General features: G+C 43.5%; 1 protein-coding gene across 2 annotated transcripts in view; it reads left to right on the forward strand.

Annotated features, from left to right (window-relative positions):
• Window positions 1–13953, forward strand: part of LOC146063926 (amine sulfotransferase-like) — a 46086-nt gene that overhangs the window by 18955 nt on the left and 13178 nt on the right. For both annotated transcript variants that reach the window (XM_083176846.1, XM_083176847.1), the window contains exons 4-5: window positions 3134–3263; window positions 9390–9484. In XM_083176846.1, coding sequence (XP_083032972.1) covers window positions 3134–3263; window positions 9390–9484 — 225 coding nt within the window. The remainder of the gene's footprint in view (window positions 1–3133; window positions 3264–9389; window positions 9485–13953) is intronic.

Raw genomic sequence — 13953 nt, forward strand, 5'->3', positions numbered from 1 at the left:
TGTGCACTGCAGGTGGGGCAGATGTAACATGTGCAGAGAGAGTTAAATTTGGGTGGGGTGTGTTGAAACTGATATCTATATTGCAGTGTAAAAATAATGCAGCCAGTAATTACCTTGCAGAGAAACAAAATAACTCACCCAAATCTAACTCTCTCTGCACATGTTACATCTGCCCCACCTGCAGTGCACATGGTTTTGCCCATTTTTAGAACAAATACAGATCTGAATAAGGGCCTATCAGTCAGATCACAGATTTATTGACTGGCTGAGTGCTGTGCAGAGAATGTGTGTCATAATATGTATAAGGGTTTTACTAATGAGTGGCATAATGTGTAAGGGACATTACTGTGCGGCATTGTGTGTATAAGGGGCACTACTACTGTGTAGTATTGTGTGCATAAGGTGTACTACTGTTTAGTTTAATTTGTATAACTGGCACTGCAGCATGGTGAAATGTAAATAAGGAGCAATTTGGTGTGATGTAATGAAAATAATGGACATTACTGTGAGGCATAACATGTGTAAGATGTAACAGTGGTACGGAATAAGGAGATGGGTACCTGGGCCTGGTAATGTATCTCTCCATAGGTGCCACCTGCTGTTGGCTAAGACTATGTGATTTGGAGGAAGCAAGGCACCTGAAAACCCCATAGTATCACCCATAGCAGTCAAATTGTGTATTACTGTATAAAGTAAAATGAATAAAGGACACTACTGTGCTGTGTCATGTGAATAGGTTTACACTACTAGGTGTCATCATTTTATTTATAAGGTACAATTGTGTGGCCATGCTCATTCCTCATCCCATTTTGGGGTGCATGCCTTAAGGGTGTGATGTCTGTATTTAAAATACTGTATGGTGGCGGGGCGCCAATGCTCTTGTTGGATCAGATCACTGAACTGCTAATTGCGGCTCTGAATATGACAGCAGGAGACAGATTTCTGTTACTTGTACCCCTCATTGAAAGAAATCATAAAAGTTCTGATAGTCTGCAGAAACTTACATTTTTAATTGATAGTACTGTAGAGTATATGTGTGTAATGTAAGCATACTCTGGGTGAGAATTAATACGCTTTGTATAGTTATAAAGCAAAGAGAGATAATGTACTTTACCAGCCAGTCAGCTCCTGTTATTCTTCAAACACAGCCTGTAACATGGCAGACACTGATTGGCTGGTATTCATCTCTCTCTGCTTTCTCACTATGCAAGGCTAAATATTTATACTACAATATGGTGACAGTGGAGACTGGTTAATATTTTCCTCAACTGAACCTCTCTATGGCCCTTATTCTGATCGGTGCGGATATTCCCGCATTCTTACGGTGCGGTCCGCATGCCACGGTGTTTTGCCGCGTGCGGCCATCGTCCGTAGAAACGCCCACGTGTCCTCCGCATTCGGACGGACTCACTCTTTAAGAACAGGGCGTGTTTACGGACGACATACAAAGCATGCGTGTGCGGGAGAAACACTTCGATTCGGCACGGTATTACAGAGTATTACAGAGTATGCTCGGGAATACTGCATCCGAACGGGAGCCAAGCGGTGCTACCGCACGTAAGCGGAGTATTTACGCCAAACAACCCACTATGAAGTATCTTCTGCTATACATCACATGACCCACTTATTCAATTACCTATCCTCATAAAAAACTGCTTATTTGGAATTGGAATCAATTAGATTCCAATATATCCTTACAAGCATGCCTAACACATGCATTGCACACATTAACCCTTACAGCAATGTAAGTGCAATGGTTTGTATTACACCCTGTGTAAAAGATTATAACCAATCTACACATATACTATTTAAAGTGCAAATAAAACCAACAACTGTAAACTTGCATAAAGAATTTATTTAAACAGACAATTAACAGAAATAAAAAAATATAAAATTATAAATTAAATAAGCAGGTCTTTGAGGTCCTGCAGGTCTGCTTGAAGGAGCAATGGTTTCAATTAAAGCACTGACAAGCGTCCTATTAGTGAGTAATGAGTAAAGGAGTAGATTCTATTGGGTTCAGGTGTTAATGGTTGTAGTCATTAGGCGTACGTTCGCCTAGCGCATGAACGAGTGGTGTCCGCAAAGCAATAGTACACTTGTGGACACCGCACATTTCTGCCCTTTTTGATCGCGTGCATTCGGAGTGGTTTCCGAATGTACGCCCCCCAACATAAGTGTACTCCCCCGTGTCCGCCCATGTTTCCGCCCCGTTTTGCCCACTTTGAAACTACGCCCATGTGTCATTCCGCATGACGCCCATAATACGCCCCTATTTCCCGAATGATAGCGGTGAACAGTTCTGGACGGGATCTGGCCGAACTGGTACCGAGTCAAGGCGTGGCACATGCGCGTTGCGTTCTCCACGCATGCGCAGACGCCGTAAACACGCGATCCGAAAGTATGCGGTAAAGTCCGCGTCAATCAGATATATAAGGTAACAAATTCCAATTAGGAATATTGATTTCAGAATTTCTGTGTAGCATATAGAGGAATATTCATATGCTGTGCTGGAGCAATCCAATTAGCAGGGATTACCCTACATGTCAATGTCCAATGTTGAACAGGGGGCCCAAATCAGATTCCATTGCAGTTTTGCTAAATTTTGCAGGCACATCACTAAAGTGTGAGCAATTTGTGCTCGCACAGTTCCATCTGCCCCATGCGCAGAAGTGCAAAGATCGATGAATACAACCAATGAATGCGTATAAACATTGGAAAATCCCATTGGTTCTAGAATCTAAGCAGAATCAATAAATTTCCACATCTGAGTCCTGATTTTTATGTGTGTGTGTGTGTGGGGGGGGGGGGGGTGTATTTAATTGCCACTAGAATTTTTAGCCTGTAGCTAAGTTGCCCATACACGTTACAATTATTGTATACAATATCGCATCTCATCGGTTTGGCGATGAGATGAGATCTAGTACAAAAAGTATGTGCATCACTTTTTGTACTAGATCTCATCTCATCGCAAAACCGAAATGCGATGAGAAGCGATATTGTATACAATAATTGTAACGGCACCTATAGTAGCGGAGCATGCAAATTTCGTAATGGTAAATATTTACACATTTGTTTTAAATAAATGGAAATATACAGTAAAATAAATATAACCTTTTGTTTTCTCCTTTAGGTTGTTTACGTATCCAGAAATCCAAAAGATAATGTGGTGTCCTTTTACCACTTACACAAACTTATGGCTAAATTACAACACATAACAATCCCTTGGGAAGTATTCTTTAGAATGTATATGTCAGGAAAAGGTATCAGATCTACTGTACAATATATTTGAATACTTACTTAATCATTGACTACAACTTCTAGAGTAATTTAATGAACCTTCTGTAGTTAACTAACCAGAAACAAACATAAATTATAAGTAGTCACAACATAACATGATTCTGGAGGTTCGGTCAGAAAGATGGAAAGGTGCACCCCATTAAAAAAAGGATGCAGTCAAAATCCCGACGGGGTCAAAATCCCAAATGGTTCATAATACCGACAAGGACAAAATCCCGACATTTAAAATCCCAACATGGTCAAAATACCGACATATACAATGTGCAGGTGAAACTGTCAACATGACTTTGGGTCGACAGGTCACGAGGTCGACATGGGTTTTTTCACTGTTTTTTGACCCGACATGTGCCGACAGGCGGTGTTTCATGCCCTACCATCCATTAGGGCGTGGTGGGAGAATAAAATAGTGTGCCCGAAGCATTGCGAGCAAAGCGAGCGTTGCGAGGGGCTGCGGTTCACCTCCAACTGTGTCCATGTCGACTGTGTCGACATTTGGCTAAAAAAACAGTGAAAAAAACCATGTTGACCTCGCAACCTGTCGACCCAAAGTCATGTTGACAGTTTCACCTGCACATTCTATATGTCGGTATTTTGACCATGTCGGGATTTTAAATGTCGGTATTTTGTCCTTGTCGGTATTTTAAATGTCAGGATTTTGTCCTTGTCGGTATTATGACCCATTCGGGATTTTGACCCTGTCGGGATTTTGACCGTCGGGATTTCATACCGAATCCTTCAAAAATAATGGCAAATACTTTTCATTCTGTTGGCTGCTTTCCTAACCAGTATGGACAATTAGGTTAATCTAAATGTTCAAATAAATCCTTTTTGTGTATGATAAGCAGCAGAGCAGTGTGCAGGAGGCTTGTTCCTCTGTAGTATTTACCAATTCATCATGTTGTCTACAGTTTTACCTTTCCCCTAGGAGCCTATATATCAAATCTTTAGAAAAGCTGTGAAATGTAACATTTTTTACTGCATCATATTGTGGTGAGAGGCATTGGGTGAAATTTACTAAGATGTGAAATACACTTCACAGGTCATGTTGCTATGTGCAACCAATCAGAAGCTACTTCTTATTTATTTACCACCCTCTAGAAGATAGTAGACAGGATGTGATTGGTTGCCCATAGCAACATGACTTTTGAAGTAAATTTCACATCTTAGTAAATTTCACCCATTGTCTTTTCAGGGATATTTAGCATTAGTCAAAAGTGTCAACATGGGGTCCAAAAAGAGGTATCCTTGAGATGGTTGAAAAGTAAACTGAGCTTATACAAGCTCACTACATCCAGGTCCAAACTCTTTGATGGATAGATAGATAGATAGATAGATAGATAGATAGATAGATAGATAGATAGCTGAGGGAGGAACCAAACCCTTTCCTTAATTTAGACCAGCTAATATATGAAAACCAGGCCAGATGAGTTACTGTAGTAGAGGGGAATCTCAGAGACGCTGCACCGTTAGCAGCTCTCTCTGTCCTGGAGGAATCTGCATCCTGATACTGCTGTGAACACTCTGCCTGTTTGCACTGCTACCTTCAAGTAAGCTGAACTGTTATATTTGAACTGTCCTTTTTGTAAGAAGCTTTTACAATGGATATGCCTGTCAGCCGGAAATAAAGCGTACTTGTTCGCAAAACCTCTGCCTCACATTGTTCAGCTGGAACTTACCCACTCAACTACCCTACTTTTGCCTAGGGGTGAGCTCTGGCCACTTTTCGTGTTTTGGGTCTGTATCCCCAAAAGTGTTTTGGATCTGTATCTGTTCCAAAACACCACCCTTTTCAAATGTAATGTTTGAGTTTTGGATCTGGATTTTTTTTTTAAAACATAAAAACTGTTAAAATCACAGAATTTGAGGGGGGGGGGGGGGGGTGATTTGCTCCTACGATATTACTGACCTCAATAACATGGATTTCCACTAATTTCCAGTCTATCCGGAACACTCCACACCTCACAATGTTGTTTTAAGGTCAATAGTTTGCACCAAGGTAACTGGATGACTATGCTAAGCTACGCCAGTGGATGGCACAAACATGTGGCCCATCTAGGAGTGGCACTGCAGCAACAGACAGGATGTCAGTTTGAAAAACTAGGCCCCAAAGAGCACATAATGCCAAAAGAAGAGGAGCAAGATGGAATTCTCCCTCCCACCCGTATGTTGTATGTTGCATAAATAGGACATGCACACTGTCTTTAACAAACAAATTATTTCATCTACAGGGTCTGCCACATGACTGTGGCTAAAATGATTGCTTTCTTTGGGCCCCCACAAAAAAAAAAAAAACCTCTCTCTTTCTGTACAAACTGGCTCTACAGAGGCAAGATGTCATCCTCATCATCATATTCCCCTCTGTAGTCTCTGGAGGCAATTGCTGGTCTTCGTTGTAGAATTGATAATTAAATATTAAACTCACTACTGCCTACCCTGCATCACCGCCAGCGGGTCAGGAAGAGAATCTTGTAGGAGAAAATGAAGGAGGAACTGTTGCCATGACACGGTCCGCTTTGGATGACAATCTTCCAACCAGCAGGTCTTTCCACCTCTGTAGACTTACAGTTGTGCTCATAAGTTTACATACCCTAGCAGAATTTGTGATTTTCTGGCCATTTGTCAGAGAATATGAATGATAACTCACAAACTTTTCTTTCACTCATGGTTAGTGGTTAGGTGAAGCCATCTATTGTCAAATAACAACTGTGTTTACTCTTTTTACATCATAATGACAACAGAAACTACCCAAATGACCCTGCTCAAGTTTACCCTGGAGATTTTGGCCTCATAACATGCACACAAGTTGACACAAACGGGTTTGAATGGCTACTAAAGGTAACCATCCTCACCTGTGATCTGTTTGCTTGTAGTCAGTGTGTGTGTATAAAAGGTTAGTGAGTTTCTGGTCTCATGAAAGACCCTCGCATCTTTTATCCAGTGCTGCACTGATGTGTCTAGATTCTGAGTCATGGGGAAAGCAAAATGATTGTCAAAGTATCTGCAGAAAAAGGCAACTGAACTGTATAAACCAGGAAAGGGATATAAAAAGATATCAAGCAATTGAGAATGCCAATCAGCAGTGTTCAAACTCTAATTAAGAAGTGGAAAATGAAGTATTCTGTGGAAACCAAATCACGTTCAAGTAGACCAACAACTGCAACAACAACTGCCTGGAAAATTGTTCGGGATGCAAAGAAAAATCCACAAATAACTTCAGCTGAAATACAGGACTCTCTGAAAAAAAGTGGTGTGGTTGTTTCAAGATCCACAATAAAGAAGGCATTTGAAGAAAAATTGGCTGCATGGTCGAGTCGCCAGAAGAACGTCATTACTACACAAATGCCACAAAGCATCCCACTTACAATACTCCAAACAGCACAGAGACAAACCTCAAAACTTCTGGAAGCAAGTCATTTGGAGTGATGAGACCAAAAATGAACTTTTTGGCCACAATCATAAAGGTTACATTTAGAGAGGAGTCAACAAGGCCTATGATGAAATGTACACCATTCCTACTGTGAAACACGGAGGTGGATTGCTGCTGTTTTGGGGATGTGTGAGCTACAAAGGCTTTGGAAACTTGGTAAAATGGCAAGATGAATGCAGCATGTTATCAGAAAATACTGTAGAAAAAATGTGCGCTCATCAGCCTGGAAGCTGTGCATGGGATGTACTTGGACGTTCCAACATGACAATGATCCAAAACACAAGCCAACAGCCTGTCATTGGCAACAGCAGAATAAAGTGAAGGTTCTGGAGTGGCCATCTTATTCTCCTGACCTCATTCTCATTGAGCCACTCTAGGGAGATCTCAAATGTGCAGTTCATGCAAGACAGACCAAGAATTTACAGGAACTGGAGGCTTTTTGCCAAGAAGAATGGGCAGCTTTACCATCTGAGAAAATAAAGAGCCTTATCCACAACTACCACAAAACACTTCAAGCTGTCATTGATGCTAAAGGGGGCAATACACAGTATTAAGAACTGAGGTATAAAAACTTTTGATCAGCGTCATTTGGGTAGTTTCTGTTGTCATTGTGATGTAAAAAGAGTAAACACAGTTGTTTCATATTTATCATTTAAGCAAACCACATCACCATCAGCATCCTCCTCGTCAACTTCCTTCTTAGCGGCAGCTACATCAATATCCTCCACCTGGTGTACTTTAACATTGACATCTTCAATCTCAATTTCAGGAACTGGACCATGGGTGATCCTTCCAGCATATGCAGAGGGCATGCAAATGGTGGAAGGAGCTACCTGTTCCCATACAGTGATGGGAAGGTCATGCTCAGCAACCACCAACACACTTGGACTATCCTTGGGGATTTGTGATGCCATGTTTTTAGAAGGCACAGTTGAAGCTGAACCACTAGTCATGGGCCAGGACCTAACCGTTCCTTGCCACTCCATGTCATAAATGTCATATTGGCAAGCTTACATTTCTCCTCAAATGGTTTACATTTATTTTTTTCTTCTTGTTACTGAACTTTTTGGATTTGGAGGGCACTCTACGATGACATTGAGCATCAGCCTTGGCAGACGATGTTGATGGCATTTCATCATCTAGTCATGACTAGTGGCAGCAGCTTCATCACTAAGAGGAAGTGGTTGTTGTTATTTCACTATTTTATCCTCCACATTCTGGTTCTTCATAATTTTTTTGGAGATAACTGGACTGGAATTATACAGCTATAAAAATGGACTTTATTGACAGTACCAATGGACTGAACTTATGCAGCTGTATCATTTGACTGGACTTAACAGCATTATTACTGGACTGGACCTACAGTATACAGAAGCACCAATGGACTTATGACAACACAGAACACGAGCAGCCCAAGGCAGCACAGGACACTAGCCCTAGGCAGCACAGGATGGAACTTATATACAACATTTCGCCACCCCCACAGACCACCACAGCACCAGAGAGATCCGTCCACCCACTACCCTCTAAAATGCCAGTATGAAGATGGCACCAACAGCGTGGGACTTATATCGAGTCCAGATCTGGCAAGATCCGAGAGCGGGATGATGCCGATTTGGCGCGTCTTGAAACCCAAGCCTGGCAGGAATCCCTGAACAGTGCTAGAGTCTGTACTCAGATCTGGGGTGTTCAGCGGTATTCAGATTTCCGAAATAGGATCCCGCTCACCCCTATATTTACCCACTACACTACCTTACTTTTTTTTCTGTAACTCACTTATTGTTCAGCTGCAATATCAGTTTGAAAGGAAATTAATTAAAGTAAAAATTTAAAGTGAAAGTTTAAAAACCAATCCAAAAATTTAAAACTGTGTGAGATGGATCTTAAGGTGCTGAGAAATCAGGCCAAATTGGATGTATTTGACATCCCCTCCGACCTGATGCGCGGTCCCAAGCATATCGGGTTGGACCCTACCTGCTCAATCTGTCGGATCGGACCCATCAGCAGCACATCACAGGTGGTTTTTAGCACCCACGATGTGCTGGGTCAGATCAATAGGGAGCACCGCTGGCACACACATATATGAAGGGGCGGACAGTGGCGAGTAGCTGTATCCAGGTGCCAGGGAGCAGGTAGCAGCATTTGCTGGGCAGCGGGGCACGAAGCGGCTGCTGAAATTAATAAATATTTTCAAAAGACTGCACGGCTGCTGATGGGAGGCCATTGATTGGCTGAGAGAATTCTCTCAGCCAATAACCGGCTGGCCAGTCTTTTGAAAATATTTTGTTTAATTCAGCAGCTGCTTCGTTCCCTGCTGCCCAGCAAATGCCACTACCCGCTTCCTCCCACCTGTCTCCGCCGCTGCCCGCAGCTACCAGGTGCCCTGAATCCGCTGCCCGCATTCTGCTGCCCACCCCCCCGCCGCTGCTGCAGCACCTCCCCGGTAGTATTGCATGCAATAAATTGCATGCGATTTATTGTATGTACAAAATGGCACATACTTGTGATCTCAAGTATGTTATTTCAATGTTTGTAGTTACACTTAGTAAATTTTAGTCTGCTCATTTACAATCTTAATCAAGTGATATTTCTTATGATTTCATTTAAATGTTTAATGTAAGCAATAGTTACTGAGTCATCTTTTGTATGGTCTTTATTACAGTATTTGGAAGCTCTTGGTTTGATCATGTCAGGGGCTGGTACACCCACAAGGAGGAATTTAATTGTCTGCTTTTATCATATGAGGAAATGATCAAGGTAAGGAACTGTAATAAACTATAATATAAAGCATACAGTAACACAAACCTGCAAACATTGTGTAGTGTTGCATAAAGAGTTTCAGGGTGTGGTGTTCTAGTGTTTGGATAAATTAGTACGGTATATCTAAAGATAGCAGGAGCAGCTGCGGCAGGACGGAGCAGCGGGTATCATGACAGACAACTCCCTGAAAGTTTTATTATATGATAGGAGTATTGGGTTTTTAATGGCTGCTATGCTAACAGATATTTGATTTTGTGTTTTGTGGATCTCGATCAAAATAATTAGAAATATTCAGACTCCGTTAAAAATTACTTTCCTACCCCTGCCTTAGAGGCTCTTTGATACCTGCAGTAGCACATGCAGTGGGGATTTGAGTACCCAGAACCCCTCCTAACTGACAAAATCCTTTTTTTTTATTCGGGGAGAGACTGACGATTTAGCTGCCAGCGCTTCTTCCTCATGTGGTTTCCTATCAATATCACCTGATGAGGAGCGCTGGCAGCAGTACAGGAAGTAACCAGGAAGCACTGTCTATAGTTAGGGAGCGGACAATGATGCAAAGTGGGTTGTTGCTGCATGTCTAAAGCCAGGGCCGGTGCAAGGCTTCTCTGCGCCCCAGGTGTGGTGGGCGCCCCGCCTCTCACCAGCTCCACGGGAAGGTGGATGGGGGGCGCTGAGATGCCTTTCACCAGCCACCACCCACCACCCATGGATTATGCTGACCATCTCCGGGGGGGGGGGGGGGTGCAGCAATCGGAGGGCTCCAGGGGGGTGAGGGAGCCACCCGCCATTTGCCAATGACAGTTAAAGCACTGGGGGGGGTGCGGACGCCACCTGTCAAAGGCCGCTGACCAGCACAGCAAATGATAAAGCTTACATCCTAGTGCAATCCTGGCCACAGCCAGCCTAATAAACACAGCAAGCCCAGTAAAAAATATATATTTAAAGAATCCTTTACGTGCTACATTGCTTGCCAAAATATTATTATGTATGTCAGCACTGAAACATTGCATTAAGCATGAAGTTCGTGTGATTCATGTATGATGGGGATGCGGTCAATTTGCCGGCGGTCGGGATCCCGGCGTTCAGAATCCCGACACTGGAATCCCGACCGCCGAAATCCCGAAACCCCGAAACTTTCTCCCTCCGTGGGTGTCCACGACACCCATAGAGGGAGAATAAAATAGCGTGCCGAGCGTAGCGAGGCACCGGGCCCGGTGCGTGGCGAGCGCAGCGAGCCCGCAAGGGGGGGCGATCCACGCCCCCCCCCATGTCGGGATTTCGGCGGTCGGGATTCCAGTGTCGGGATTCCGACCGCTGGGATTCCGACCGCCGGCATTACGTATCGGATCCGTATGATGACCAGAGTGCCGCCGACAGTATATGGAATTATTTATGGATCACCATTGTGATACAGAGGGAGGTATCTGGGACAGGACACCTTGGAATCAGTGAGTGCCGGTAGTTTGGACTGTATATAAATATATATATATATATATAAATGAGCCTGAGACGGCACTCCCAATTTGTTGCAATTTAAGTCCCACCAAGGGACATAGGAAATGATGCGGTGCCCTCCGTGCTGGGTAGCAGAAGCAGCCAGTGATATAGCATGTGTGGGCGGCGGCACTCGAACAAATGACAAGACAGCAAGTAAGTATACCGACGTTTCGGGACGGTGTTGTCCCTTTATCAAGGTGCTGGTGAATAACAAAAAACATACAAACATAACTCACCTAAATACCCCTGGAACCGTTCATGCCGCCCGGCGTGGCGCTGATGGGCTGCGTATCAATGACGTCATCTCAGTCAGACGCGACGCAGGGACGCACGGAGGGAATTACGTGAACTGAAGCAAACAAATGACAGACATGTTAAAAGTTGCCATGGCAACGCGTTACAAACATAATACAAGCACAGCTTAAAAGCATAAACCCAGTGAAAAATTACAGCAATCAAGCAGATCTGGCAAGAAAAGTGCATAGTATAGTGCAGTTTAAACAAAGCTGTGAAACAGCATCTGCCAAGCGCTGGGCTCAATATGGGCAGAACAATACAATGTAAATGCATAGCGAGTACGTTCAAAAAACCCTGTATGGCACAATATATAATATCACTGCATGCATATTACAGAATTATAAGAAATGGGCAAATCCCAGATTCTCATTTAAACCCCGGGGTGACAAAGTGTCGAGGCAGAAGATCCACCTACTTTCCAAGCGTACAAGCATCAATGATCGGTCACCACCCCTAGATAGAGGTGGGACATTGTCAATGATCCTGTATCGCAAGGAGGTCAGCGGATGCCTCGCCTCGACAAAATGCCTAGCCACAGGGAAATCACTGTGGCCTGCAGCTAGGCCGATCTTAATATTGGACCGATGTGCTGCTGCTCTCTCTTTAAAAGCACGATCGGTTTTTCCAATATAATGGCGGCCACAGGGACAGCTGATCATGTATACAACGTTTTTTGTGTTGCAACTGACCCTGTGTTTAATCCTGTATTTTTTGCCTGAGAATGGGTGGCAAAATGTGTCTCCCTGCACTAAGTAGCTGCATGTGGTGCAACCGGTACAACGGAAGCACCCAAGTTTAGGTGTCCCCAAAAAGGTGGATTGTTTCAGAGGTGGAAATCTGATGTCATTTTTGACCAAATGGTCCTTAAGGTTCTTACCCCTTTTGTAAGCGCACATAACAGATTTGTCATGTAATGATGGCAGTTGGGGGTCAGAGGTTAGAATGGGCCAATATTTGCGGGTGATCTTGCTCAATTGTGGGCTTTTGTTATGAAAAGAATTCACCCAAATCAACCTGTTACTGGTCTTATTAGTATTAACAGGATTTAATGCTTGTTCCCGGCTCATATTCAGAACTTTATCCCTAGATTTGAGGAGCTCTGTGCGATTGTACCCTCTGACTAGAAATTTACTAACCATATTATCAAGCGATGCTACTAAATCTGTGCGGTCACTGGATATCCTAAGAACCCTCAACATCTGCGAGAAGGGAAGGCCCTTTTTGAGGGGAAGGGGATGATGGCTGTTGGCAAGCAGAATGTTGTTTCTGTCAGTGCTTTTAGTGAACAATGAAGTCTTTAAGACCCCATTATTCAATCGGATGTCAACATCTAGGTATTGTACTTGATGGTGATCCACATGAAATGTGAATTTGACCGGAGATGTGGTCTTGTTGTGGTCTTCAAGTAGTTTAGTAAGCTCATCAATGTTACCCCCCCAGATGATCAACAAGTCATCTATATACCGAAGGTATAAGATGACATTGTTCCCAACTGTCAGATTATCGATAAACAACGTTTTATCGATAGTGTACATAAACGCATTGGCGAACGATGGGGCCACAGAGGACCCCATCGCACACCCTTTGCGCTGAAGATAATACCGCCCGTTGAACGTAAAATAATTACGTGTCAACGTTAGGGACAGTAATCGCAGAAAAAATTGAATGGGGGGCCCTGTGTACAACGGGTTGTCGGATATTAATAAAGACACTGCCTCAAGACCCTTATCATGCGGTATGCATGTATAGAGGCTGGACACATCAATAGTGCCCAGCATACAGTTGTCTGGCAAAGAATTCAACCCAGACAATTTATGAATGAGGTCATTGGTGTCTTTAAGGTATGAGCGCATACCTTGGACACAGGGCTGCAAAAAATGGTCAAGGTAGATGGCAACAGCCTGGTACAGCGACCCCCGGGCCGATATAATCGGTCTCCCAGGGGGGTTGACCAGGCTCTTGTGCACCTTGGGGAGCAGGTACAATAGTGGCACAATGGGAAATGATGTACTTAAAACTTCTCTGGTAGATGCAGTGATAATTTTATCTGTGTCAGCAGAGTTGAGAATAGTGTCCAATTCAGTCTTGTACAATGGTGTGGGATCTTTAGGAAGTATGGTATAAACGTCCATATCACTTAATTGTCGGTCAGCTTCCCGTACATAATCCACTGTATTTAAAATAACAGTGGCTCCTCCCTTGTCCGCTGCCCGGATAGAAATGGAGGCATCATTGCTTAAAGTTCTCAAGGCTTGCCACTCATCAGGGGAGAAGTTAGAATGAAGGTTGGATCTGGCGGCATGCAGGTCAGAGGTCTCCTTGTCCAACATGCGACCAAGGGTTCTTATAGACGGGTTTGCTGACATCGGCTCAAACTTCGATTTTTTCTTGATGGAAACAGGAATTCTTTTCATAACAAAAGCCCACAATTGAGCAAGATCACCCGCAAATATTGGCCCATTCTAACCTCTGACCCCCAACTGCCATCATTACATGACAAATCTGTTATGTGCGCTTACAAAAGGGGTAAGAACCTTAAGGACCATTTGGTCAAAAATGACATCAGATTTCCACCTCTGAAACAATCCACCTTTTTGGGGACACCTAAACTTGGGTGCTTCCGTTGTACCGGTTGCACCACATGCAGCTACTTAGTGCAGGGAGACACA

Source organism: Crinia signifera, chromosome 3, assembly GCF_055691185.1.
Source record: "Crinia signifera chromosome 3, ASM5569118v1, whole genome shotgun sequence".
Taxonomy (NCBI): domain Eukaryota; kingdom Metazoa; phylum Chordata; class Amphibia; order Anura; family Myobatrachidae; genus Crinia; species Crinia signifera.